The sequence below is a fragment of the Pygocentrus nattereri genome, chromosome 21 (genome assembly GCF_015220715.1).
Source record: "Pygocentrus nattereri isolate fPygNat1 chromosome 21, fPygNat1.pri, whole genome shotgun sequence".
In the NCBI taxonomy this organism is placed as follows: domain Eukaryota; kingdom Metazoa; phylum Chordata; class Actinopteri; order Characiformes; family Serrasalmidae; genus Pygocentrus; species Pygocentrus nattereri.
The window spans coordinates 13,500,001-13,527,985 of record NC_051231.1 but is presented as its reverse complement, the minus strand read 5'-3'; the positions used below and the strand labels follow the sequence as shown (position 1 = coordinate 13,527,985).

Genomic DNA, 27,985 nt, shown 5'->3' with positions numbered 1-27,985 from the left:
CAGCTGTGTGACTGATGCTGAAAGGCTTTTTTGCATGCCCAGCATGCTTCAGGTTCCTCACAGTGTTTCATCTGCGTGTCGATCTACTGACTCATTCCCAAACTTTTCCATTTCTTCTTTTTCAGATGTTCAAGTGTTTTCATAAGTGTTCTTCACCATCAGCTTTTTTTTTTCTTTACAGATTCGCGTCCCATTCAAAAATTACAAAATTGCCCAGTCACATTTATTTAAAATGACTGCAATTATTTAAGCTGACTGCAAACCACAATAATTAGTTTGACAATCATATTGTATCACAAGCAGAATGTGAGGTGGATCATTTCATCAGTTTCAGTTAGATAAAAATAAATGTACATTTAAGAAAGTGTAAAATAAATTTTTGGGTCTTGCATAAACTAACGTACAACTGGGTGCTTTGACACATTTGGGGGAGCTTTTACTTGCTTGTTTTGCTTAACTTTTAGCTAGACAACTAATGCTAGCATGTATGGCTGAAGAGGAAGAGAGCAAAGTAAGCTTTGTTTGGTTCTACACTATGGTGTGGTGGTTTCCACTGTTTTATATCCTCAAACGCATTCCTCCGTTTTATGTATTATAGAGGGGGCACTGAATAGTGGTGTGGAACGATAGGTGTTATTCTTAAAAAGAGGGGAAGAATCAGAGGCAGGAAAAACCTCAGAAAAACTAGGCAAGATAGCGGCTCAACGATGGCAAAGTGCTTCACTCACCACAGAACACGCTCAGCTTTCACTGTAGGACCAGTCACTCGACTCTGCGCTCTCAGATATCTTCTAAACAGGGGTCACCCAGAGGAATGAAATATTCTAAATGGGAACTCCTCTTAATCTCAGACACGTCTCATACAAATAGTGAAGTAAAAATTTAAAGCAGAGTTCGACTTAAGTTTCTGAAATTTGGCTCCTGAGAAATAACCCTCAGTTTTTCTCAATTTCTCAAAATATTGTTACATATGTGGTTTAATGCTATTGTGTCTGACATAGGAAAAGTGGACGATCTCTTCATTTCGTTAGGCAGCTCTATTCTATTGCTGCCTTCAAGTCTTCCTTGGAAGTTCCTGCTTATGACTTCGGAGGTCACTGTTAGGTACGGCTTGATTTGTGTTCAAGTCATTGGTTGAAAATAAGATACGCTGGAAATAAGGTTTTTGGTTTACTTTTGTTTTTCTGTCATTAGAGTCTGTTTTTTGTGTTACTGCAACAAAGAGGAGAGCAGAAGATGCTTATGAGAAGAGTTATGTATAGCATTTATGTATACAGCATTTATGTATATAGCACTTTTTACAATAGGTATTGTCACGAAGCAGCTTTAAAGTAAAATCCTGGCCCAAGCCCTCATGAGCAAGCCAATGACGACAGTAACAAGGAAAAATTCCCTAACAGCAAGAGGAAGAAACCTTGAGAGCAATGTTGTTATGCAGTTAGATGTGTCACATATCATGTGCTTATATCAGTATTTCCATGTGTGGATGGTTTTAGCCTGCAGTGTTAAGGGCTGTTAGGGCTGTGGCTGATTTAAAAACTGAAATACAGCCAGTTTATCAGTGGCGGTCCTTGCTTTTTTGTTGACGCCCCCAACTCGGAAACTTGGGGCTCATTGAAAAATCTAGATTTCCCACTAATACAACATTGTGGTGGCGTTGATTTGTGCTCGTCTCATAAATCCGATGTTTCCGACTTGAAGGCAGCATATACGACACTGCTCTTTCAGCAGTCTGTCAGTGTAGAAGGAGAACTCATGCTTTTCTCATTCATCACCAGAACTTCTTACGTTAGTGAAATGCAGATGTTAATCTCCTCTTTTCTCTTAAGGGGGCTTGAGGGGAAAGAGTTCAGAAATTGAGATCTGCTTTGTTTGACTTTTAAGAAAGACATTATTTCCTCTGAGCTGTTAGCTGGAAGTGAGCCTGTGCTGTGCCAACTAAGCTCTTGTTAGCTTAGCCAAAACATTACAGTCCCAAACATCACAGAACAGGTTCAATTTCAGCTTTTTGCCACTCCACTTTTACTCTCTAAACAGCTTTTATCACCTTCTGGAGAGTATAGTTCTTGAACCTTGATCTCCAGCCATGATGCTGAGGAGTTTAGTCCCAGCCCCATATCTAACATGCTGACCCCCTCCCCCACCTTCTCCACCCACACTAAAGCACCTGATCCAGCCACTCAACTATGTCTGAAGACATTCATTAGCTGGAACAGGTGCGGCAGATTATGGTTGGAAGGTTCTGCTCGGAGTCCGTTATCAGGAGCAGGATTGGTGGCTGTTCTAGATGTTTTGTTCAGCGTTCATTTAGCCTTTCTGAAAACAAATCATTTCAATGTGATGCTATTCTTTATTCTGCCGGTATGAGCTTACAAAATGTTGCATGGACTTTTTGGAGCTAAAGAAATGACCAAAAAAATTACTCATTCACTAAACAAGGAAATATGCATCATTAAAATGAAGAAAAGTAGTTCACCCTTCCTGAACTTGAAAAAGGTGGGTGTTGGAAGTGGACTTGATGTGGGAGAGAGTTTTTTGGAGAGAAGGACTGAAAACTGGTTCTGTTAAAGAGAACCGAAGAAGCTAATGGGATCTCCTTGTGTTGTATGGTCTTGTAAAGTGTTGATAATAGTGTTGGGCCTTTAAACTATATTCCAAATTCCCAAACAAATGTTTCACTCTCTGTATTATCGGTTGGTTTCATTTTTATGAAGTGTTTCTTCCTTTATTTTCCTCAGGCCTCACAATGGGGGGAACAAAGAGTAAGACGAAAGACCCAGGCCAGAGATCCTTGAGTCTGGATGGCACCATTGGTATGGGCTCCTCCAGTGGACATCATTTCAGCTCTGGCCCTCAGACCCAGACGCCTAATCGGAGCCCTGCGGTGGGAACCAGCGTGCAGAGCAACGCCTATCACACCAACAATGCAGAGCTGGCCCTTTTCGGAGGTGTGGAACACCCAGGGAGCATCATGTCCCCCCAAAGAGGTGAATTTTAGTGACTGACTTTAGTCATTTAGCCTGTGTTATGATGTTACTGAGATCCAATAAGGACACTGTCACACTAGCATTTTCCAGTGAGAACTCTCTCTGTCTCTACCAATAGTGCTGCTGCTTTGCTTGTGTTGATCTTAGAAGCGGCGGGGCTTCATATAGCAGCAATGAAGACCTCAAAACAGAGGAAATGCTAATTTTAGCAGTGTTTAAGCACAAACCTCTAAACATTCCTTTCCCCTGACCATAAATAAACACATGGACGAGACACTGCATGATAAAGTCAGTCAGACTGTATTATCTACTTGCTAGGCCAGTTTGCAGCAAAAGTTTGAAGACTCACTGTTCAAATTACACTGGTCAATTTTTAAGTCAAAACAAGTTATCATATCATATCCTCTACAGAGAGCAGATATAAATAGGACATATTAAAAAAGTATAAAATTGTATTACGTTAGTTATTTTTATGTTAAATTTTGTGCATAAACAGTAATTGAAACGAGCAGATGTTTGATCTCTGTAGAGGACATGTTCACTTATTTTCACTTAGAAAATCAGCAACATTGAATAACCTACTGTCACCCACCACGTATGTTGTATAGACTTTTTCGGTGTGTAAACAGTCATATAAAGTGGTTTATTGTGAAAACGTTCAGACGTCTTTGCAGTGGTGGTAATAGGAGTCAGGGGTCACCATGACTACAACACAATTATAGCCATTTTATTTACTATCTAAAACCACTGGTAAACCCAAGCTTGTCTTTTGAGTTTTATATGGAATGTTGATGACGGTAAAATCATGATAAATCCGGGTGGGAGGGGTTATGGGGGGACAGAACTAAAACAGAAGGTTTTAGTGCCAAAAGCTTTTCGCCAAACTATCCGAAACCAATGTCTGGTTCTTATTGCCGCCACTGTAAACAATTCTGACTTGGTAAGTTTAATTTCACATCAGACCACGCTGCATGACTGTTAAACAATTTATTATTATGCAATATTTTGTATTCCCACACTGAATTATTGCGTATTAAATTTGTGCTTTTCTGTACTCTTCCATCAAAATGTGATGACATCAGCTCACCTGCCGATTTGTCAATAACTGCACCTGCTCACCAACAGTTTCTTCTAGATGGTCATCAGCTTTAACCACAGCTTTGTTTGTTACTCACAGGAGGTGTCACTACATTCGTGGCTTTATATGATTATGAATCTCGAACGTCGGCAGATCTCACATTTAAGAAGGGTGAACGACTGCAGATCCTCAATAACACGTAAGTGAGGTCTCACCAGTTCACTGAAACTCACTGAGTCATCTCACTGATATTGTTCTTGCTATCACTGCCTGAAAGGAGGATATGTTAGTGAATTTGGCAGGAAGCAGGGTAGTAAGAGGTAAAATCACAATAGCTAGAATTTAAGGCAACATTCAGGGCCAGTTCATTATCAGGTCTATTTATTGTTCTTCCTTGAATGAGGAAAAGAAATTATTATGTATGTCTGTGCCCAGACAGTCTGATTGCAAGTCATCAGGGAGTAGTCAGACTCTGAGTCATCAAGTTCAAGACAAACAGTTCCACTAACAGAAATACTGTGTGATTCAAAATGATCCAGTTTGAATTTGTACTGATTCACAAAATATATACATATATACACCATATGGCCAAAAATATTTGGACACTTCACCATCACACTTGCATGAGACAGTTGTAAAATCCCATTCCAAAATCATGGGCATTAATATGGGGTTGGTCCCCCTTTGCAGCTGTAACAGTGTCCACTGCTCTGGCAACCTCCTGGCGAGGTTTTGGATTGTGTCTGTGGGAATTGTTTGTCCATTCAGTCAAAAGAGCATCAGACACTGGCTCCAGTCATTCCGAAAGTGTTCACTGGGGTTGAGGTCAGGGCTCTTTGCAGGCCACTGGAGTTCAACCATGTCTTTATGGAGCTTGCTTTGTCCACAGGGGCTCAGTCATGCTGGAACAGGAAAGGCTCTTCCCCAAACTGCTGACACAAAGTTGGAAGCATATAACTGCGAAAAATGTCTTTGTGTGCTGTAGCATTAATATCACCCTTCACTGGAACTAAGAGGCCCAAACCCAAACAGTCCCAGCCCATTAATCCACCCACACACACACAACTTTTACTGTTGGCACTGTGCATTTCGGCAGAGAGCATTTTCCTGGCATCCACCAATCCCAGATTCATTCCTCAGACTTGCAGATAGTGAAGCTTGATTCATCACTCCAGGGAACGTGTTTCCACTGCTCCAGAGTCCAATGGTGACGTGCTTTACACCACTCCAGCTGACATTTGGCATTGCGCATAGTGATCTTAGGCTTGTGTGCAGCTGCTCAGCCATGGACACCCATTCATTGAGCTCCCGAAGCTGCTTCCAAAGGAAATTCGATATTTTGTAGTAAATAATACAGCAGAGGATAGGCAGTTTTACATGCTTCGATGACCTTCTGTAAACATGCTCTACTGCTTCATGGTTAAGCTGCTATTGCTCCTGGACATTTCCATTAACACAGTTGTCTGGGGCAGATCTAGCAGGGCAGACATTTCACAAGCTGGCTTCTGGCAGAGGTGGCATTCTATGACAGTGCCTTGTTTAAACTCACTGAGCTCTTCAGTACAACCCATTCTACTGCTGGTGTTTGTCTACAGAGACTGCATAGCTTTGTGCTTAATTTTATACAGCTGAACTTCGTAATTAATTAAGGGTGTCCGCATACTTTTGGCCATATAGTGAATGTATAAGCTTAATCAAGCATATTTCTCAAGGCAATGTTGACACATACACTCTCAAAACAGACTCATAAAAACATTGTGACATATCTTTTCTTACTTTGTAATTGGTTGATATTGCTACTCTGTTGGTTTGTAATAATTCTAGATGAATTGATGTGTGAATTCTCCACCGATGCTGACATTCTTTGTTTTTATTCATGTACATATTTGCTGATGCCAATACAGAAACATTTGTAAAATGCAGAAATTAAGATTCCTGGATTAGAATTACAGTAAAAAATCTAGAATTTCTGTAGGGTAATAGAAACGGTAAACTTGGTGAAATGCAGATATTCCAACCACTTTTTTCTCACCTTTTTAACTCACAAGTTAAAGTTTAAAACAGATTTATTTCATTACTGTCATTAACTTTCCATGAACTGATTAGATTAAAATATTAAACTCGTGCACAGCTGCAGGACATGTAGTCTCCCCTTTAAGTGTCAGCTGTCTTAATTGAGTGTCTGTCTCGAGTTCAACAGGCTGCACTTGGTGTAGTTAACAGACTGCTTGATGTCCTCATGCAGCGCTACACCAAGTAATCTCACGAATATTTAATATCCTGCCCACACCGTTCTTGCCAAATCAAAGCATTGCATAATAAAACCACAAAAAGTTGTCTTTTGAGCCATGTTTGAAAATGCTTTCATATCATAGTCATCCAAAAAAATGCAAGCGCTGTTGCAGATCAAGTGCTGTTTCTTTAAAAGACTTCATTTGAAAACTTTTTTATTTGTGTGCATTTCTGGTCGCAATTCATTCATTAAATGTGTGACTTTATGAAGTCTCTCAGCAGTGCACTTCTTTAAAGGCAGCTTCCGTGTATTTTGTTTACAGGCACATCAGCTTTTTACTTTTAGTTTGTTAGGTGTATTCGAGATGGCGCCTTAAAGGGGAATTCCACTGCATTTTCAAAATTTCTTTATAATTGAATGGTTGAGTTAAAGTCATTCAGAACGTTGGAAGCATATAACTGCAAAAAATGTCTTTGTGTGCTGTAGCATTTGAGGCCCAAACCCTCAAAAACAGCTCCAGCCCATTAATCCATCCATACACACACAACTTTTACTGTTGGCACTGTGCATTTCAGTAGAAAGCATTTTCCTGGCATCCACCAATCCCAGATTCATTCCTCAGACTTGCAGATAGTGAAGCTTGATTCATCATTCCAGGGAACACGTTTCCACTGCTCCAGAGTCCAGTGGCGACGTGCTTTACACCACTCCAGCTGATGGTTTGATGTGAAATGTTGTTCGCCCTTTTGACTTTTCAGACATCGGGTTCTATTCGACTCTACTGTAAATTAGTTTGACTCAAGAATTGAGGTGAAATTCCTTTTTAAATACATTTTAAAAACACCACCCACTTTACTGATGACTTGCTGTGGCAAGATAAAGGTCATCGTTAGATTTACCCCTCTGAGAAGATGAAGTTATTTTGCAGTATGCAGTGGGAAAACGCTTCATTTCATATTTCACCCTTCGAAATTCAAATTTCAACAAAGTCACCACTGATCAATGCTTCAGCGAGTTTCTCTAAAACAGCATTTCACACCAAACCACTCTGAATGACTCTGTTTTTGAGGACTCTTAAATGTTTTCTCTTTGTTGAATGGTGGTTTTTATCTCTGCTGTTTGTGATTTTCTTTTTCCTCTATGCTTCATGGTTAAAAATTAGGAGAAAGTACAACTACAGGTCAGTAACACTGTTCTGCTGTTTTACACTGAGTTTTTATTTTTCCTGTCACAATTTGGGTAAGTGATCTGTGAAGCATGATCCGTGTAACTGGGGTCAAACAAATGTAGAAGTACATCACTTTGATAAAGATATCACATCTGGCTCCTGAGTGGTGCAGCCATCTAAGTGTTGGCCCCATCATCAGGAGATTACGAGTTTCGGTCCCTGGTGATGCTACAGCCATCCATAGCCAGGAGTCCAAGAGAGCACAATTGGCATCTCTCTCTCATGACCCCCCTTTCTCCCCCCAACACTTAATGTGATGCTAGTCAGCACAAATGTAACAGATCCGGTGGTTGGCGCTTTCCTCCGAGCGCGTTCAGCTGTCCAATGACGTTGCATGAGCGGCAGTTCGAAAAGATACAGTGGCTGGTTTCACAGGTCTCGGAGGAAGCCTTCACCCTCCTAGCATTGGCAATGTTGTGTAATTGGGGGAGTCCTAACTAGCGGTGGAATTGGAAAAGACTAAATTGGGGAGAAAATAACATTTTTACTGGGTAAAAATAAAAAAATAAATAAAAGACATCAAATCTGTATTTTAGAACATTTATATATGTGAGCACAATTTGAGCACACATACTTATAGACCTATAGACATATAGACTTATCTAGACCTGTCCAGCTAAACCCAGCTTTGGCCAACCGAAACCTAGCTATGACTGAGCAAAACACTGACTGAGCTAAACCTGACTACGATTGATCTTAATCTAACTACAACTGAGCTAAACCTGAATGTGACTGAGCTAAACCTGACTATGACTGAGCCTGACTGACTGAGCTAAACCTGAATGTGACTGAGCTAAAACTGACTGTTACTGAGCCTGACTGACTGAGTTAAACCCGACTGCGGCTGAGTTAAACCCGACTGCTACCGCCACCATATCTGGACTAAGCAGTTAATAATGATAATGATATTGGAGTACTTGTACCAGCAAATATTCAAGGCTCTGTGAAAGAAATGCAGATGTGTCACTGAAATTGAGATACAAAACTGACATTATTTCTGACAGCAGGTAAAACTGAGATGTGTTTGTTTATAATTGCATGTGTGATCCTGCCGTTCAGTCCCAGCTTCAGTTCAATTCCCTGTAAATTTTAAGTTTTTATGTTTTTCCTTCAGTCTATACATTGTGCATGGTTGAATATTCAACTATTTTATATGTCTGTGTATTATGTGTTGTCTTTTTATGTTTATGTTTTTATGTTAAGTTGTATGTTTAAGTCAGGCAAATTAAGCCAGATTTTGACCTTAACCCCAAATGTTTGGTGTCCAGGTTTGCATCTGTAAAGCTGCACTGTGTAGGTTTTTGTTGTTAAAACTGACAGAGGTATCGTTACTGATTGAGGAGAATAAAACAGAATAAAAATATGGTGAGTCTGCCCGGCTGTGAGTCACTATGTAAAGTCCGACTCGATATTTAAATCTGAAATTATCTTGAAATCAACATTATAAATATATATATATATATATATATATATATATATATATAAATGACATGATGACAAGTGGATAATTCACTCACAAAAAATTTTCTTCCTCACATTATATGCAATGACACATTTCCACCAGAGAGGTCTCCAAATCTCCAAAATCTACATAGTGGAGCTATAATATGCTTGCAGTTGTTCAGAAATCACTAATACAGTGGTTTTCAACCTATGGACCACAGCCTCAGTGGGCCATGGTGGTACTTCTAAGGCCAGCAGTTTTTTTTAACTGCAGAAATTAGTTTCAATGGTTATTTAACCAGATGTAGTTTTAAAATGACATTTTATGAACAGTGTATTCAGAACGTGGATGGTGATGTCATGCGAATAATTCGACTTTTTTTGATAATTTGCATCAAACAGAGCATAATGATGTGTCATGACATGGCAAAAGACAACAATGTACCCGCATAACTGACCCATCAGGCCACTAATGCGTGTCCGGATTTCTCTTCACTCTCTCCTTCATTGCGAACTTTATGCAAATGAGTTGACTGATGTCCAGTCAATGACGTCGAGTCACCCACAGTCACACGGTCGAACAGACTCAGAGCTGGAGATATGACTGTTGATTTAAAAAAAGAATGTATTCAAAGTGCAGGACATGTTCAGTAGGCAGCTTTTGGGTTCAAAACAGGCCTAAAGCTCTGCACACACTTTCCCTCTTCGCAACTCAACCTGTACGTGTTTGTGACGCCCCAAAGCAGCGAGCAGGGGGTAAGGGAAACAATTCGGCTTGCTGTAATGAGGTTTCTAAAGGTTTTAAAGTGTATGAATGAAACATAAACATACAAACTTTACCCTAAAACAAGCAGATATAGGTCCGTACTACGTTCAAATTAATTTCATGTTTGAATCTTTATTATTTTAGCAGTTGCGGTTAACCAGCCCTGAATCTGGCACCCCCACCTTCCACGTCCAAATAAGTCAAAATAGTCAAAATAAAAGTCAAAATAAAATAGAAGCATTATATAAAATTAATTAAAATGCGTGTCTTTCCAAATGAAAGATCCTGTGGCTGAGCCATATATAAGCGAAGCAGCCACAGTAATTTCAGACTGAGAAAACTCAGCCTAAGCCAAAACGAAGTGGATAGCACTAGCTGGGCTGCACATGCTTGGGAACTGAAAACGATAAACTCTTTGTTCAGAGGTTTTTTCATGTGAAGCTAAGAAACCCAACAAGTTACATCAGCTTTTTAGGTCGTTATTGTTGCGAAAGGTTGTAAACTTGTACTCTAACAGACTTGCCTATGTGGTTTCTAACACTGTATGATACTGTAAAGCTTCAGTCACATTAGAATTTCTTTTGTATCGTCTTGCAAAATGGGCTTGAATTAGGCTGGTACGGAAGCTTGACAATGAGAATAAATCCATTTTGGTGAAGTTTGCAGGCTAGCTAGCTCGCTAACCTTAAACAGTAACAGCACAAATGTAAATATCAGTACACCAGATAGTTATATATTCTCTACATAGTGCTGCACGCTGATTTGTAGTGGAACAGTATAAGTAACTGGTAGCAGCATGCAGCCAAGCAGCTAACAGAGCAGTTAGCTATGTTTACTTGTTTACCATACACAGCAAAAGAACGTAAGTCAATAACTAATGACTGCATGTATACATTGTATTTTTTTAATGTTTATTTCAAGCCATGTTAATTGATGTGGTGGAGGCTCATATTACTTTGCAGCTGCATTAGCCTCATAGCTCCAGTGTAAAAACTAAAGAATCAAACTTCAGACACCAAACTTGTCTGGCTGTTAAGCAGGTAAATTGTAAATTGACTATCATATTAAATGCAGTGGTTTGATTTATGTCTCATAGTTGGAGATATTAATGTTCTGATTGCTGTATGTGTTTCAGGGAAGGAGACTGGTGGTTGGCTCGTTCTTTGACCACAGGAGAGAGCGGCTACATCCCCAGCAATTACGTTGCGCCCTCGGACTCCATCCAAGCCGAAGAGTAAAATAAACGCTTTTTTCTTTCTGTTTAGCACTTCCGATGAATCAGAAATAGAAAAGTGTGTGTCGTCCAGGGTATCTCCTGAGGGTGGATGAGGTAAAAGCACTGCTTGGTGCACAGCTGGGGTGTCACAGTTATTTAAGTAAACTCAATGACGCAGTAGTTTTTTGCTTTTTACAGAGTTAGCAATTTGCATGATGATAAGGCATTTATTAAATTATTCTTTAAATTACTCCACATATTTTGTCTTTTTTTCTTTATTTATCTTTTTTACATTGAAGTGTTTTCTCTGAATGTTTACTTATTGTTCAGCTAAGTTTATTTTTAAGATTTCGCTTTTTTTTTAACACTCTGATTTAAAAAAATAATTGGTAAATTTCTCTATAACTAATATAAATGGTAGTGACAGCTATAGAGTACATTCCAGGTGGAATTCAGGGTTTGTTTCAGTAGCTGGGGTCACAACTGACCAATCCCTCAGTGAGAGAGAAGCATGATAGGAGTCTTCTGTCTGTAATTTTTGGGTATTTTCTAGAAAGTCGGGTATTTGAATGGAAAAGATTGCAATAGAAAATAATCATTGTGGTGTTTTCCAGAAAGAAAATCTGAAATGGTTCTATCAGCTGTTACATGGCGCAAAATCATATGATTGCACTGAGTTGTCAGTTTATTACTTTTTCCACTGATGGTGGCTGATAAATTGGCTGTAATTGTATACCTGTTATCATAAAACAGGAACATAGACAAATATGTTCCAAACTGTAATAATGGAAACTGTATCATACAGGCAAACATGTCAGAAAACCAGGCATATTTAAAGTTCCTCTGAGTGTCTGGAACAAACTATTTCAGCCCTATTTCAGTCACAAAATGAGAACCAACTAAAGAGGAATCTACATAAAGGGGAAACGTGAATCTGCAGATACTGTAAGGATGATTCTGTTGAATGTGATTAGAGTCAGAATTGAATATCACATTTGGGAATTTTAACTGATCTTGGTCTTTAACTAAGGACGGAAATGACTAGAAAACCCAGCTTTGAACAGCTGTCCACACATAAAATCTATATTAATTATTAATTATTAATAAGGCTCAGCCTATCGACTAGGGTTTTTTTGTTTTTGTATGTACAAATTAAATACATGATCAATTTATTATTTCAACTTCATTGAAGAATATTTTAATATCACATTAAAAACATTTAAAAAACACAGAAATGTAAGTATAAGTGTAAATTTAGAGGTTAGGGTTTGAGACCGACACCTCCCAATAGATAGTACTTTTTAAAGTATGATTTTATATATATTATTGGGTTTAACTAGATCAGAACATAATTGTAAACATCTAACATTTGAATATTTAATTGCTTTTTAAATTTTTTTTTTCCATTATGGGACTTTTTTCCATTATGAAGTAATTCAGTAGAATGGGCTCCTCATCCACAGAGCATACAGCATCTACCTGATCTTCCTAATAATCCAGATAAGCTCACGCTCTGTGCTCTTACATTGCAGGTGGTTTTTCGGGAAGATAACACGCCGCGACTCTGAGCGACTGATTCTTAACCTCCAGAACAGGAGAGGCACTTTCCTTGTGAGAGAAAGTGAGACGACAAAAGGTGGGCCTGTCTGATCAACTCTTTTATGGAGTTCTGTTAACACTGTGATTGATAATACAGTGAGAGGAAACAACTATTCAGACACCTTTGTTTGTTATATTTAATATATATCCAGTGCATATATCCACTTTATATGTACACACATAATGTCTTCTGACATGCTGAACAAAACAGCATAAATAAAGACATGATTACAAATAGCAAAATACAAATATTACAAGTATAATAATGCTGAAAAATGGAAATGTTCCTCTGCAAATGGCATCTGGTGTCATTATAAAATTGGTTTCAGTTGGTAGGAATCATATAACAAGTAGTGATCATGGTGAAGGTGATGGAGCTTCCTAAATTTCTCAGGCAGAACATTATTAAACAATACTCAATTGGAAAAAGCTACAGAGCCACAGCATTTCGTTGCTTCTACACAGCTTGTTTTTGTTGCTTATTTATACCACAAAATAAGATCATACTGATAAATGGTTTCCGAATGTTCACTGTGGTACGTTTTTGTTTAGGCGCTTACTGCCTGTCTGTCCTGGACTACGACAACATGAAGGGGCTAAACGTCAAGCACTACAAGATCAGGAAACTGGACAGCGGAGGCTTTTACATCACGTCCCGCACTCAGTTCACCAGTCTGCAGCAGCTGGTCCTCCACTATCGAAGTGAGTTCTGTGCGCTTCACAAATGTCCCTGACTCACTAACCATAAACATCAACGACAAAAAATTTAACAACTTACGAGTCACAGTTGGGGTGACTTGCAGTTGCGGTGAGCCAAAGAGTTAATATCACAGTGCTTGAAAAGTGCTAGAGTTTCTCACACCAAATTTGTTCGCCCTGGATGTTTTAGACACAAAATCACTCATTGTGGCAAATTCCATTCAAATTTATGCATTTTCGCTAGCCCAATTAACAGGACATCACGAGTTTGATCCCTGGCCATGCTACAGCCGTCTAGGAGTCAGCTCAGTTGTCCCCTCTCTCTGGGTGGGCAGGATGGCCCCCTGTCTCCCCCCATCACTCAGCACGATGCTAGGCAGCGCAGGCGTCTGTTAGCTCACGTCACAGAACTGGCGGTTAGCGTTCTCCTCTGAGCATGTGCAGCTGTCCAATGGCGTTGCGTTAGTGGCAGCTTGAAAAGATGCAGTGAAGCTTCAAAGGCCTCTGAGAACCTGTTTGTTTTCACCCTCCTGGCACTGGTGGTATTGTGTGACTGGGGAGGTTGTAACTAGTGGGGGAAAAACTTCTGTAATTTTGCTCACAAAATTCCAGATATACACATTCTCCTCCCCTATCATGAGTAAAGATTAGAGCTGACGAACAAATTGTGTAATTAATCATGATTAACTAAATATTAACAAAGTAATGTGAGTCACAATCACAATCAAAACTAATATTTGCTGATATTTTTATTACATTTTGAAAGCAGTGAATTTTGTTAAAGCTATATGCTTTTGCAGAATTATTTATCGTGTGAATGCTGGGCTCACATGAACCTCAACATGAAAATCACCTGATTTCTAAAGAGTGGTCGCAGTTTCTATTTTTCGTCACCTCGTATGCGTCCAGTGATGCATACAGCACACTTTAACCTGTCTGTTATCTACTATGGATGGATTGAAGGGACAAAATAGAAAAATGTGTTAACTGCGTTTAAAAATTTGTAGCGTTAATAACACGTTATTAAGGGGTTAACCTTGACAAAGCTATAAAAAATGTATGGTTTGGGTTGCATTGCAAGAACTGATAGGAATAAAGCATTAAATGAAACCACAGGTTATTAAATTAAATATAAACCTCTTTAAAATATGTTGTTCATTCAGAAGGTTCTGTATTAATATACACTCTCAGAAATAAAGTACTAAACTGTCACTGGGGCAGTACCCCTCTTGTCACTGGGATGGGACCTTCAAGGGTATGTCTCAGTACCTTTAGTCAGGGAAAATAATTGTAGCGTAATCCACTGAAATTATATTTTTTGTATTGTAAGTTGTATTGACTCCTCCATGTGGAACATTACGAATTAAAGGTTGTTTTGTCATGTGTCCTGTTTCAGCACACGCAGACGGATTATGTCATGTCTTGACGGATATATGTCCCATGCTGAAGCCACAGACGCAGGGCCTAGCACGAGACGCCTGGGAAATCCCCAGAGAGTCACTCCGGCTGGATGTCAAGCTGGGCCAGGGCTGCTTTGGGGAAGTGTGGATGGGTATGATATGAGCAGATTCTGACATTTCTAAAGAAGTCTTGTCATAATTCTTAGAACTGAAACATCTACAAGTTATGTTCATATTCGTTTACCTCAGGTCACTACAGAGGAGGAGTGTTTCAGGGTACAGTATGTGCAATTCCAACAGCTCACAATAACATTAAAGTACACTAACCTTTACTTCAAATAGTCTAGTATGATATCAATAACGCTACTAAATGTATTCTAACATGATATTTTAAAGAATCAAAAAATTTGATTTTAAAAAATCAAATTGACTGTTTTCTTATTGTGCTGTACTTTAGCACTAGAGCTACAAGGCTAATGTAGCTGACAATAAATGGAAGCCTATACCCCACCGATTAGCATCATGCAAACTGCATGCCTAAATTATCACAGACTTGCCTGAAGTTAAATGGTAATTCCTCTGAGGTTTTCAGACTTCAATCACTGGGATGTATACAGAGTGATTCAGAGTGGTTTGGTGTGAAATGGTTCAGATTTTTTACAGTGGTGGTGATAAAAACCAGGTGTCGCCATGACTACAACACAAATATAACCATTTTATTTATATCTATGCAAAACCACCAGTGACCCTACACGAGTTTTCTGAGTTTTTGTATGTACGGTTGATGATGGGAAAATAGTGGAAAATCTGAACCAATTTTTTTTTGTTTTGTTTTGCCTCACAACACTGTGCATGTACCTCTCTGCCATAATTGGATTTTAAAAAGTACAATACAGGCCAAATCCTTCTTGTTAAACTTTAGGCATCAGTCAGTGTATTCATAACCATGTCATGTAATAAGTTTCTGTTAGGGAGCTTTTAGAGGTGGACGTCTGGTTCCCATCACCATCACTGAACAATTCTGACTTACTAAGTTTCTCCAGAACAGAGCATTTCACACTAATCCACTCTGAATGATGGTGCATGTTTAATTAGGCATATTTCTTGAAAATTAGTGGAATTTCCCCCTTTACTAATCTCAAGTAGAGCGGCTTATGTGGTTTCTAGGGTACTGTTTGATGTACTGTACATTGTTCTGTATTTTTGTCAGGGGAAAAACAAGGTGTTTTGCCAAACTGTTGCTTTAAAGTTATTTAAAGCGCTTTTTGGATTGGATTTGTGTAACAGATGGGTTTGTTTATCTGTAAAAACATTTTTAAACATCTCAGTGATGAAACTTTCACATCCAGACAATAATAAAATTACTGCAGGACATTATTCTAGTGGGTTGTATTTGCTACAAACCCAGATGCTTGCACCACACAAGGTCACAGCAAACTAAATGCCGAGCAGCAAGCTGCTGGTTGAGGAGCTATAATTTGGCGGATTTGCTAACATTAAAATATATTAATTGCCCTGTTCACAGCCCAATTTATTAATGCCTTTATTTATTTAACTATTGTATAAAAGCAAGAGAACACTTGAGGTGTCGCCTTCGGCTCATTCCTGCGACCCAATCACAGCCGTGATGGTATTTCAAAATAACACACTCCCTCTCTCCTGTGGCTTAAATAAGACAGAAGTTCAGTATGATCTGTTTGCCTGAGCCATGTCTGAAGCCATACTAAAATATTTAAGATTGCATTACAGCGCAACTGAAGCCTCCTCCATTAATATCACAGACTTGTAATTACTTACTGATTCACTGTAACTTGCACATTTTGAATGTTTTAGTTCTGCTTTTAGTAGCACTAAACCCAGGCTGCATCTGAAACAGCTCCCCTCATCCTATATAGTGCACTCTGTCATTAAATTGTGATGTCTGTACCCAAATAGCGCAGTGTTTGTCCAGTATGGTATTGTGCATGTCTGGCTGAACCCCAAATTGCTATTTGTTTGGGTGCAGGAGTCACTATTTTTATTACTCTGTTGTGCACTATGTAGTGAGTAGTGGGGAAACAGCTTTAATAGCTTTGTGCTAATATAAGACTGGAAATTGCATAGAGGCGCTAATGGAAATTAGCACTGTGGTGTTAGTAATCAAGTCAGCAAAACTACTTATCAAGGAAAATTTCTTTTAAGGTGTTATATGTTGTTTGTTAAATGACTTGAAATAACCACAGTATACAGTGATAACTTTCTTGTCCTCTCTTAGCAGTCAGTGGTTGCTTGGCACTTATGAAACTACTTTTATTGGCTAAAGAGTTGTTTATCATGATTAATTAAAACTTACACAGTTTTCAGTTAATAATTCATTTGATTATATTTTATGTTGTCCGAAAGCAATAACCTCCTTGAAGCTGTACATTACAGTGATTTTAACGCAACATTATTAAGGGGGATTTTAGGCACGATGCGAGGCAGAGCATGATAAAATCACTGTAACTTGCGGCTTCGTATGGCTCACTGCTTTAATGTATGTTAAGAGACTAAATTGGGTGAGTAACAGCAGCTACCTGGAAAATCAGGTAGCAAACCTAGAAAACCTGGACTGGCCTAAAATGATCATAGCAATGATTTGGTGAAAAACAGTGATCATCTCAGAAGGAGGAAAAACACCAACACAGCTCATCCGGACAGAAATAATATCACTAAGTAGCACAGATGAAAGTGGAAATTACCCCCAAATTCCATCCCATGCATATTTAATCCCATCTGAATCTGACTTTTGAAAATGTTCTAACACATAAACAACACCTGGAAGTAATGTGTTAAATTCTTAAAATCCAAGGGTGTGCTATTCAGAGATATGCTATAGAGGTGTGTAAAGGTTTGGTCATACTCCATTAAATGGTTTAATTTCAATGGAAAGTCACTGTGTTTTGTGGTTGAAAATAACCTTCTTTGCTGGTCCAGGTACTTGGAATGGGACGACGCGAGTAGCCATCAAGACGCTGAAGCCTGGCACCATGTCACCCGAGGCTTTCCTGGAAGAGGCCCAGGTCATGAAAAAGCTTCGGCATGAAAAACTGGTCCAGCTGTACGCCGTCGTCTCAGAGGAGCCCATCTACATTGTTACGGAATATATGAGTCAAGGTCTGACCTCAGGATTAGCATTGGCATTCGTCATTTCTGATCAACTGTCAGTCACTATGTATCAAGAATCTTTTTTTTTTTATCGTACATAAACTAGAAGTGGGTAATATTCCAGCGAAATCTGCCTGTAAACCCTGTCCCAGAATTTGTCTACAATTTGGCTGCTTAACACCAAATACTGCTAATAAATAATAAAAAGAATAAAATAATGTATAAATAAATAAAAGAATCTATCTGCCATTACATGATAATGACTTTGACTCTATGCAGATTGTGCGCTATACATCGAGTGTTGCTATGCTTGTCTCAGATTAAGGAGGGCACATTTCAAATGCTTGTGTACTCTCAGGGCACAATAGTATGAAAACAAAAACTATGAATACAGTGTTTTACATTCCCGCTGTGCTGCACTTACTCCAGTTAAACAGGACTCATGATGCTATCTCTACAATGAAACGTAGTATTTCAGTGTTTAGGTGCTGATGACATCTAGAGTATGCTTAGAAATCATATTGTGATGGAGTTTATGATGAAAATGATATTGCCCACCCCACTACGAACCTCGTCAAGTAGGTGATTGGAATAATCAATAATATTCTTCCACCACAGGCAGCCTCCTGGACTATTTAAAAGGAGACAAGGGGAAATATTTGCGACTTCCACAGCTGGTTGATATGGCATCTCAGGTACTGTGCTTTAATGCTAGACATGCTTTGTTTTAAGGTTTACTTAAGGCCTGTTTTAGATTTGCTGGATTGAATTCTTTTTCAGATTGCTGCTGGCATGGCTTATGTGGAGAGGATGAACTATGTACACAGAGACCTGAGGGCAGCAAACATCCTCGTCGGAGACAACCTGGTGTGCAAGGTGGCCGACTTTGGACTTGCGCGACTCATTGAAGACAACGAGTACACAGCCAGACAGGGTAAGAGCTAGAGCTTCAGAGTCTGGTGCAAATATGTACTGTAGATATCAGTACTGTTAACATTACTTAAACCGGATTAGTTACTTAAACCCATTTAGTTACTTAAACTGGATTGGTTGTTTAATATGATTTTAACTGAATTAGTTGTTTAGTGTTACTTTATCAAGATTAGTTGTCTAACTAATTAGTTGTTTAATTTAAGACAAATGAGTTATTTAGGATTACATAAACCAGATTGGTTGTTAACATCATTTAAACCTGATTAGTTATTTAATGTGATTTTAACTGAATTAGTTGCTTAGTACTACTTTATTTAGATTAGTTGCCTAAGCTGGAGGCTAGGGAACCGGCCTTGTGACCTGTGAGCTCACTGGTCCGATCCCCAGAGTCATGACAGTACATGACTGAGGTTTCCTTGAGCAAGGCACCTAACCCCCAAACTGCTCCCCGGGCGCTGCAGATAGGGCTGCCCACCGCTCTGGGCAAGTGTCCTCACCCCCTAGTGTGTATATGCTTACTAGTGTGTATGTGGTGTTACACTTCATGTATGGGTTAAACATGGAGGTGAAATTTCCCCGTTGTGGGACTAATAAGGGTCACTTAATCTTAATCTTAACTAATTCGTTGTTTAATTTAAACCAGATTAATTGTTTTGCATGATTTGAACTGATTTAGATGATCAGTATTACATAATACTGATTAGTTGTCTAACTATTTAGTTGTTTAAGACAAATTAGTTATTTAAGATTACAAAAACCAGATTAGTTGTTAACATTACTTAAATGAAAAATCAGTATTGTCATCTGTAAATTGTAGTAATTTGGGCTAGTAATCACTTTGTCCCTGAACCAGATCATTTGTATAACATTATTTAGAATTAATTAAAAGTTAAAAACTACTTAAGCCAGATTAGTTGTTTATCATAAACTTGCCTATAATTATTTAAACCAGATTGTTTAGCATTGTTTACCTGGATAAGTTGTTTAACATTGCTTACAATGATTCGTTGTTTAACATCATAAACTAACCCATGATTATTCACTTATTATTTGCTTAAACCAGATTATATTTGAACTAGATTATTTGTTTAACATGATTTAAACTAAACTAGGTGTTTAATATTACTTTAACCAGATTAGTTGTTTAACTAATTAGTTAATAACATTATAAACTGAAACTTTTAATTTAAAAGTCTGTGAATTATTCATCCAGTCCTCATTCATTTAGATCCTCAGTTACTGCATATGCTGGTGTTTAATGTAATGGATCTTGCCTTGGTTGTACTTCCTTCAAATAAGGTGCCAAGTTTCCCATTAAATGGACGGCTCCTGAGGCTGCACTGTACGGCCGCTTCACCATCAAGTCAGATGTCTGGTCTTTCGGCATATTGCTGACCGAGCTGGCCACAAAAGGACGAGTTCCGTACCCAGGTAACACAGACAAGCCGAGTTTTAGTAGAAATGCGAATTGCAATATTATGTGATGGTCTGCTTTATGCTGGTCTGTATGAAGTTATAACAGAAGTAAGCAAAACCTCTTCATAAATCATTGTTTGATGTTGGGAAAGCCATGAATAGTGAGCGTCGGCGACAGTTTTACTGCTGTTGTTTGTTGGTTATAGTGGGACAGTTTGTAACAGTATTGAGAGACGAGTAGATCATAATACCCAATATTGCTTGTTTTAATGTAATTATGAATTTTGCCAGAAATTACTTTTATCTATTTTATTGTAACTTATTTTTCCCTTTGACGCAACCCTAAGCTGTAGGTACATCAAGTTTAATTTGCATACAGGTTGCCCTTTTTTTTCCCGTCTGTGCATAGGCCTGCTTTCCACCATCATTGCTAAAGCAGCGTGAATTCATCAGTTTTAGGCTTTCTTTAAAAGTGTATATGCTGGCTGAGGAGCCTGAGTCTACCTGTACAGACACTAAGGGTGTTTTCACATATAGTTATTTTTAAATTAACCGAACTGAGTTCTGTTAAAGTGAACCTGAAAGGGAACCAACTGCAAATAGCCTCAGTGTGTTCACAATGTCAATGAAAGAATAAAGAGGCCTCAGTTTTCTTTCTGGCTCTTTTTAGCACGGATGAGATCTCAGACCACACCACTTGCAGTGTGCACTGTGCTCACTAAGTGGGCATAAATGTAGGCTTTTAGTTGGTGAGAGGAGCTACCTCTCCTATTGGCCATGCTGAAACGATGGGCATAAAATTGGAAAAATGACTGTGTGGCGCGGTGGGTTCTGTTTTTGGCTGTGCTCCTCACTGAGCTTCACCTGGCAAAAATCAGTGTCTGCAATGAAACAGTGTGTTTTAAAGAGCAGCAGTGAATTTTCATTCATTCAGCGTTCAGTGTGAGAGCAGCTTAAAACTCTGCGTTGCATGTGTGCCCAGTAAATCATGCAGTCTCTTGCATCTTACTGCTTTAATAAGCCAGCCCTGCTGTCTTGTCATGAGATCATGCACAGGCTTTATCTTGAGAAGCACCTTAAAAATGATCCCTGGTGGTCTGTTTTTATTGGCTGAAGACTGAAAGCAGATGAGCGGGTCTCTACGCTCCTCTCTGTTATACAATGTTCATTCCTATATCTTCATCCCTCCAGGCATGGTGAACAGGGAGGTGCTTGACCAGGTGGAGCGAGGCTATCGCATGCCGTGTCCAGCTGATTGCCCCAGCTCCATGCACGATCTGATGCTCAGCTGCTGGCGGAAGGAGCCCGAGGAGCGACCCACGTTTGAGTACCTGCAGGGCTTCCTGGAGGACTACTTCACCTCCACTGAACCCCAGTACCAGCCCGGGGAAAACCTCTAGGGCTTCCAGTGTGAATGTGGGGACTCAGACGCGTTGGGTATGTGCTCGTGTGCACAAGTTCATGTGTATATTTTGGGGGAAAAAGGGGGTTAACAGAGAAACTCTTTCCGTTGTGTATGAATAGGATACGTATGCCTGCGTAAGTGCGAGAGAGAGATGCAGAAATAGTCCTCCAAATCTTGAGTGAGTCTTTGGAAGGCTAGCCAAAGGGTGCAGACAAACCCCTCTGTCCAGTTTTCAGACTGTATTTTTTTTTTCACCCAGCAGAGTACTGCCACGTGCCCAGAGGTGCCAAAGGATTGATCCATTCGTCTGTCGTTTTCTTCACTTACTTTTTTCTCCATCCATTTTTTTCTTTCATCCAAGTGTAATTTCTGCACCACTAATTGTTTGCCAGTGTGCTGAGAGAGAGTGCATTGTTTGTTGTACTTTTTCCCCATCAGATGAATTCTTTTGTGGTACTTTTAAATCAAAGGGCTGCTACTGATCACTTGTAATTACGGCATGGGCTAATTTCAGTCTTCTTTTGACGTTTTAGGACGCAAACGCAAAGGGACAACATTACTCCAGCCATTTTAAATTGAAAAAAATTGTCTGAAATCTTGTTTTCTATTCAGTCGCTCACTATGAAGAATTTTAAATCGCTATACCAACCATGACACTAATGTATAGAAGCCTATTCCCACCAGATAGAAAAATCATCTACAATTTTCAGTTCTGTTTCTGGTACGAGTATGTCACAAATTTGACTTAGTATCTCAAATATAATGACTTGTTTTTATTAAGCAGTTGACTTTCTTGATACATGACTTATTTGTCAAATTATTTACCTACTTTACTGACCTATTGACTTTCTGTGTCATTATAATGACTAGTATATTGCAGTAATGATAATCCTTAAAAATATATACTTTATTGAAATTTTATAACGCATAATTTCAACAGATTATATCAATATAGTCAACAGCTCAAGAAAATAAGTCAGTATTGTGACATACTATTTGCTGGAAACTGAAAAAGAAAAAAAGAAGTGCATGGGCTTCCATATTAATGTCTCCCTGAGCTGCTAGAAACGCTTGGTCTTCTTGCTGCCCGTTTCAGTGGAGAACATGAAACAATACTAGGTTGCACTAATTTAATAAAGTACCAGACATCGGTTATGTAAGAAGACGCTTTGAGTTTTTTGAATTTTCACTTATATCCATATGTAATTGTATGTATATTTATTGTGAAATTCTGATAATATACAAGCTGGTAAAAACAAAACAAAAAAAATGAACTTTGCAGCTTTGTGATCAGCCCATAACTGTAAAAGTTAGTTGTTTTGGTATCGAGGTTTCTGAACAGTTTTGCGTTACTCCACAAACAAACTCTTCGCCTTAGAGCTCCTTTCACAGTTGCCTAACATCCCAAATTTAGTGCAGTATCATGTGTTTAAACAGTAGCGCTATTGTGCCAGTCCAGGTTACTTAGTTACAGAACATGGATTAAAGACAAGTTTATGTTTACATATAAACCAGAGAACTCCAGTCAGAGGAGAATGGTGAGATTTTAAAAAAGGTAATTAATACAATTATCCACTTTCAATTATAGGTGATCAGCCAGGTCATGTTTGTGTCCAAATTTTGATTCTTTAGTTTGGTGTCGAAGTTACGAGGCTAATGTAGCTAAGAAACACTGGAAGTTGTTTTTGTGAAGAAATACATCCCAAAAACTTCTTTCCCACATTATCTAGCTCTTCATTAAGTTTGGGCAGACTGTGTGCAATATGGTTTATGCCCAAGTTTCACACAGTGTCCTACTGTGTCCTAAACCACATTAACAAGTCTGTGCCACCTTAATGAGCAGCTGATTGCGGCTTGAGCGGGTTGAGAGACATTTTGGAGATGTATTTACAGAAAAGATTTGGGTGACTACTGATTTCTAGTGTTTGTTAGCCAAATCCAGTGTAATGTGGTGCAAAGAAACATATCACAGTTATGTGACAAATTTTTCCTGTAACAGTAGATTATATCTTAAATTATTATAATTACATTTTCTTTTCTCATTGGTCACCTTTAAAAGAGCTAAATTAATTATACCGGATGCCTTTAAATACATTTCCTGCATACATTTCCTCTATATAGATTATCTGTCCTGCATCAGCTGACTGCAGCTTTGATTGTGAACGTGAGCAGTGCAGTGCAAGTGCAGGAAGCTCCATAAACTGTCAAATCATCTAATCATGCAAATATGAAACTCAGAGTAAAATAATCCCATTACAGTTTGAGAGAAGTAATTAGTAATTTGTGATGGATTATTTTTAAGTAATAACGCCAACTGGTTATATCAGTCTTGCAGCTCTAAACCAAATTTTTTAATTTAGAGGCACAATTTAGACACCAAACATGTCTATATCTGGGCTAAGTGGAAAATTGTGTAAATTTGACTCAACAGTTAATTAGCAGGTTCAGTTGGCATTTTCCCGTCTTGTATATAAACCATCTTGTTCTGCTCTGTGGCCAATAAGCAGAAGAAATTCAGTGCATAGTATGCTATTTAACACAATGCTTAATATGCCTTACAATGATTTTGTTTTTCCACACATTAAAGTTCAGAATGGCTTAAAACTTTTTTTTTAAAAGAAACGATAGCTACTAAACTTGGTCAAGAGTGAAGATTGTGCCTTTCTAAAATGGTTTTGGCTTGCGTTTTTCCTCATGGAAGCAAAGACGAATGCAAGTGAAGCAGCATCCTCATTGGACCTTCACACTTAAGGTCAATGTGTGGGAGAAGGTGCTTGGTTAATAATTCCTGTATTTAGGCTTGTTTTGAAGAAAAAGAAGGGAATCTGACCTTCCTAATCAGGCCTTTAGCTACAAATCTGTTACAAGCTCAAATGATCGTTGCTGTGCTCCAATATTGCCTGACATAAATATCTTTGCATTAACTTACATTAAAAGTAAAGAACAATTTTGCCTTCCCCTGTAAAGTTGGCATTTTGGAGATTCTTGTTTTGCGTTGGACAGCAACGATATTCAGAAAGTACAGAAGAACTGCATCAGAAGATTTGTGCTAATTGTAAAGAGCTGAACTGCATGGATGTCTTATCTAGAACATCATATCTGCAAATCATGTAGAGTTTTGGCAGTTTAGAACTTTCGTAGGTGGTCTAATGTCAAAGGGGCCTTAGAGACAGTCTTTTTAAACCATGCATGAGTCTGAGAATCTTTTTATTTATTTTTTTTTAGGCCCAAATGTTTTTAACTGTATACATCAGTGTGACTGTGGATTTAATGATGAAATTCCCCTGTAAAAGATATTATTTATTTATTTACTTCTTTTGATAGATGTCAGTCAGATTGAACCCTTTTGGACTTCATCCCGACAGCCGAGTAATCGATGCTGCTGTTCATGCCGTCCTTTATTCCGTCTGCATGTCTCAGTAATAAATGATCAAACAGTAGCGCATGCATTATTAATTACCCTTAAAAACAACGAAAAACAACAAGGTTCTTCAGATTGATTGAGATTGATTTGAAAAAGGTTCTGTACAGAACCATCTACAGCACATTCTCCATCAATTTGAAGAACACTTTGACAATACAAAGAACCAATTAATCATGCAAAGGCTTCTTTGAGTGTTTATGGTTCTATACAGAATCATTTTCTTTACTAAAGAAACCTTGAAGAACCATCATTTTTCTTTGCTTGGAGAAATGGCTTTTCAGATTGAAGGAGAATGTGTTGTATATGGTTCTATAGAGCACCAAAAAGGGTCCTTCTGTTGGGACAAACTTAACCTTGTGCCACTAGCAGAACCCTTTTGGTGAGAGGTTCTGTGTAGAACTACATACAACATGTTCTCCATCAATTTAAAGAACCATTTCACCATGCAAAGAACTATCCTATTATTTCTCATGAAAGTGGTTCTTTGAGTGTTCATGGTTCTTTATAAAGAACCCTTGCAGAACCATTGTTGTTAAGTTACGCTAGATAAAATGTTGCAGGATTAGAAGTTAACCTGTCATGTGCGCCAAGTACTCATTTCACTCGACTGCTAATTTGAAAGTCAAAGCGAGGCTGCAGTGAGAGCATCCTAGAACCAGACTGTGAAAACAGAGAATAAATATTTCTGTTTCATTATAAAGATGGGTTTGGGCAGAAGTACTCAAGCACTGAGGTATCCGTCAAACTTCGATTCCGAAGAACTACTTCAGAAGATCCGTGGGAACGTTCTGCCATTTTGCATGGACGTCTATCTAGAACATCACGCTGCAAGTCATGTAGCGTTTTGCCAGTGTAGAACTTTCATAGGTGGTCTAACGTCGAAGGGGCCTTAGAGAGTCTTTTTAAACCATGCACGAGTCTGAGGGGTTTTTATTTATCTTTTCGCTTATTTATTTATTTATATATTTATTGAGGCCCAAATATTTTTAACTGTACACGTCAGTGTAATTGTGGATGTAATGATGGAATTCCCCTATAAAAGATATTATTTGTTTATTTCCTTCTTTTTGATAGTCAGATTGAACCCTGAAAAGATGAGTAAGATAAACAATTAAAATATGAAGAAATATTCAAAATTCCGCACTATTTCTGTCTCACTGCTCAATGTCAGCAAATTTGTGGCCTTTAATAATGAAAAAGTCTTTGTTTTTCCTTTTTAGTCGGATCTCTTCCTGTGACGCTTGTGTTTAGACAATCTCAAACTCGCAGAGTCCATGCAGCTCCAGTGCACACTGTCATTGAAGCAAATGGAGGACACACCACCAAATTTTAAAATTCTGAAATTCGTGTTGTTTTTCCAGTTTTATGCTGGTAGTATAATTTGTAATGAGCTATTTTGAATGCAAATTAGAAGCATTTTCACTGGTGGTCTCAGAATTTTGAACCCCACTGTAGAGATAATAATAAAAATTAAAAAGAATGCAGTATAAATTATATTCTCAACAAGGAAATGTAGAGAGCTAATTCTGGCTAAATGAGCGTATCTTGACTAAGCTGTACCCGATTCTCCTCAGTCAGCTTCTTCAGATGGGTAGATGTTTCAGCACTGTTGTTGTTGTTGTTGTTGTTGTTGTTGTTGTTGTTGTTGTTGTTGAATTAAAAGGCAGTTTTTCATGAAAAGCTTTCCTTCATTGTATAAAATCCAGCTGGGCTGTGGGTGTTTGTGTTTGTTAAAGGCTCTATTTTTTGGACAGCTTGTCTAAACAGTGACAGCAGAATATGTGAACTGTGTGTTCGTGCAGGTCGCTTTGGAGTCGACTCCCGATTCCCAAATGCCTGGAATCAAAGAATCAATTCTTTTTAGGATCGACTCACCTCATCCTCGCTTTGGGTTTCAAGATAGCGGTCGAGTGAAAGTACCGCGTGATGTCTTTTTTTTTGTTGTTAGTCGACTAATGTAAAGTTTACCTTCTTACTGCTGAAGGACTTTTGGTTTCCACACTGTTTGAGTTGACGGTTAAACTACTGACTACCCTTGTGTGTGTAGGTTGAACTTAATCATGAAACGTGCTGCGTCTGTGCTGAAGAAGCCATATACACATAACTGCTGTTTAATTCTGTAATATAATGTAATTTTTGTTGTTCAGAAATCTGAAGATCAGTAATCAAGCAGTTCATTATCTGCGAACAATCAAGATGATTTGATTATGAGTAGATGTTTTCATCATTTGACTGCAAAGTTTTTTGTTTCCTTTTCGTTTATGTGTGGTGAGGAGGGGGACGGGTTCTTTTTCAAACGCAAAAAAAAAAGGGAAAAAATAAACTAAAATATGGGTTTATGGTGGAAGGTTTGTAATATTTCCATTTTAAAGATCTAGTTTTAGGACTGTGCATGTTATTGACATTGTACTAATGACTAATGTACGGCTACTTTGTAAATATTAATATTATTATTATTATTATTATCCTTTAATCTCAATTGGTTTGAGTGATGCAATGTGAAATCTGGGCAAGAGCATCTTTACCTTAAAGACCTTTCTAAAACTTTTTTTTTGTTTGTTTGTTTGGCTGCTGTTTGCATTTGTATCCTTAATCTTGGGTCAAACTCAACTGAGTTTTTGGGGGATTTTTGGTTTGCTTAGCTGTTTACCTGTTTATTTTACTGAGTGCACATTCATGTGACTTTTGGTAACATTTAAAATAGAAAGCCACAGAACATTTTTAATTTCTACAAAATTCAGTGTTTGAGACGTAAACAGAGTGATTCAGAGTGGCCTGGTTGGAAATGGTTCAGATGTCTTTACAGTGGTGGTCATAGGAACCAGGGGTCACCATGACTACAACACAGTAGTGATAAATGCAGGGAAAATAAATGAATACATTTAATAAACATTTTCTTGCACACTGTTTTGCCTTCCAGTGTCCTGTATAACCATTTCATGGAATAACTTTCTGTGAGGGACCTTTTGGAGGTGGACGTCTGGTTCCACTGTAAACAATTCTGACACCAAACCACTCTGAATGACTCTGTT

At 38.4% G+C, this 27,985-nt stretch overlaps 1 protein-coding gene across 4 annotated transcripts in view; it reads left to right on the top strand.

Annotated features, from left to right (window-relative positions):
• LOC108424615 (proto-oncogene tyrosine-protein kinase Src) overlaps positions 1-27,985 on the top strand; it is a 45,614-nt gene that overhangs the window by 16,637 nt on the left and 992 nt on the right. The window contains exons 2-14 of one of the 4 annotated variants that reach the window (XM_037532176.1): positions 2,739-2,987; positions 4,165-4,264; positions 7,461-7,478; positions 10,871-10,969; positions 12,484-12,587; positions 13,103-13,252; positions 14,646-14,801; positions 14,899-14,925; positions 17,605-17,784; positions 18,394-18,470; positions 18,556-18,709; positions 20,008-20,139; positions 21,316-27,985. The exon at positions 21,316-27,985 is cut by the window's right edge and continues 992 nt beyond it. In XM_037532176.1, coding sequence (XP_037388073.1) covers positions 2,747-2,987; positions 4,165-4,264; positions 7,461-7,478; positions 10,871-10,969; positions 12,484-12,587; positions 13,103-13,252; positions 14,646-14,801; positions 14,899-14,925; positions 17,605-17,784; positions 18,394-18,470; positions 18,556-18,709; positions 20,008-20,139; positions 21,316-21,524 — 1,647 coding nt within the window. In that variant the 5' untranslated portion in view covers positions 2,739-2,746 and the 3' untranslated portion in view covers positions 21,525-27,985. The remainder of the gene's footprint in view (positions 1-2,738; positions 2,988-4,164; positions 4,265-7,460; positions 7,479-10,870; positions 10,970-12,483; positions 12,588-13,102; positions 13,253-14,645; positions 14,802-14,898; positions 14,926-17,604; positions 17,785-18,393; positions 18,471-18,555; positions 18,710-20,007; positions 20,140-21,315) is intronic. The other 3 variants (XM_037532178.1, XM_017692748.2, XM_017692749.2) reach the window with 3 other exon arrangements.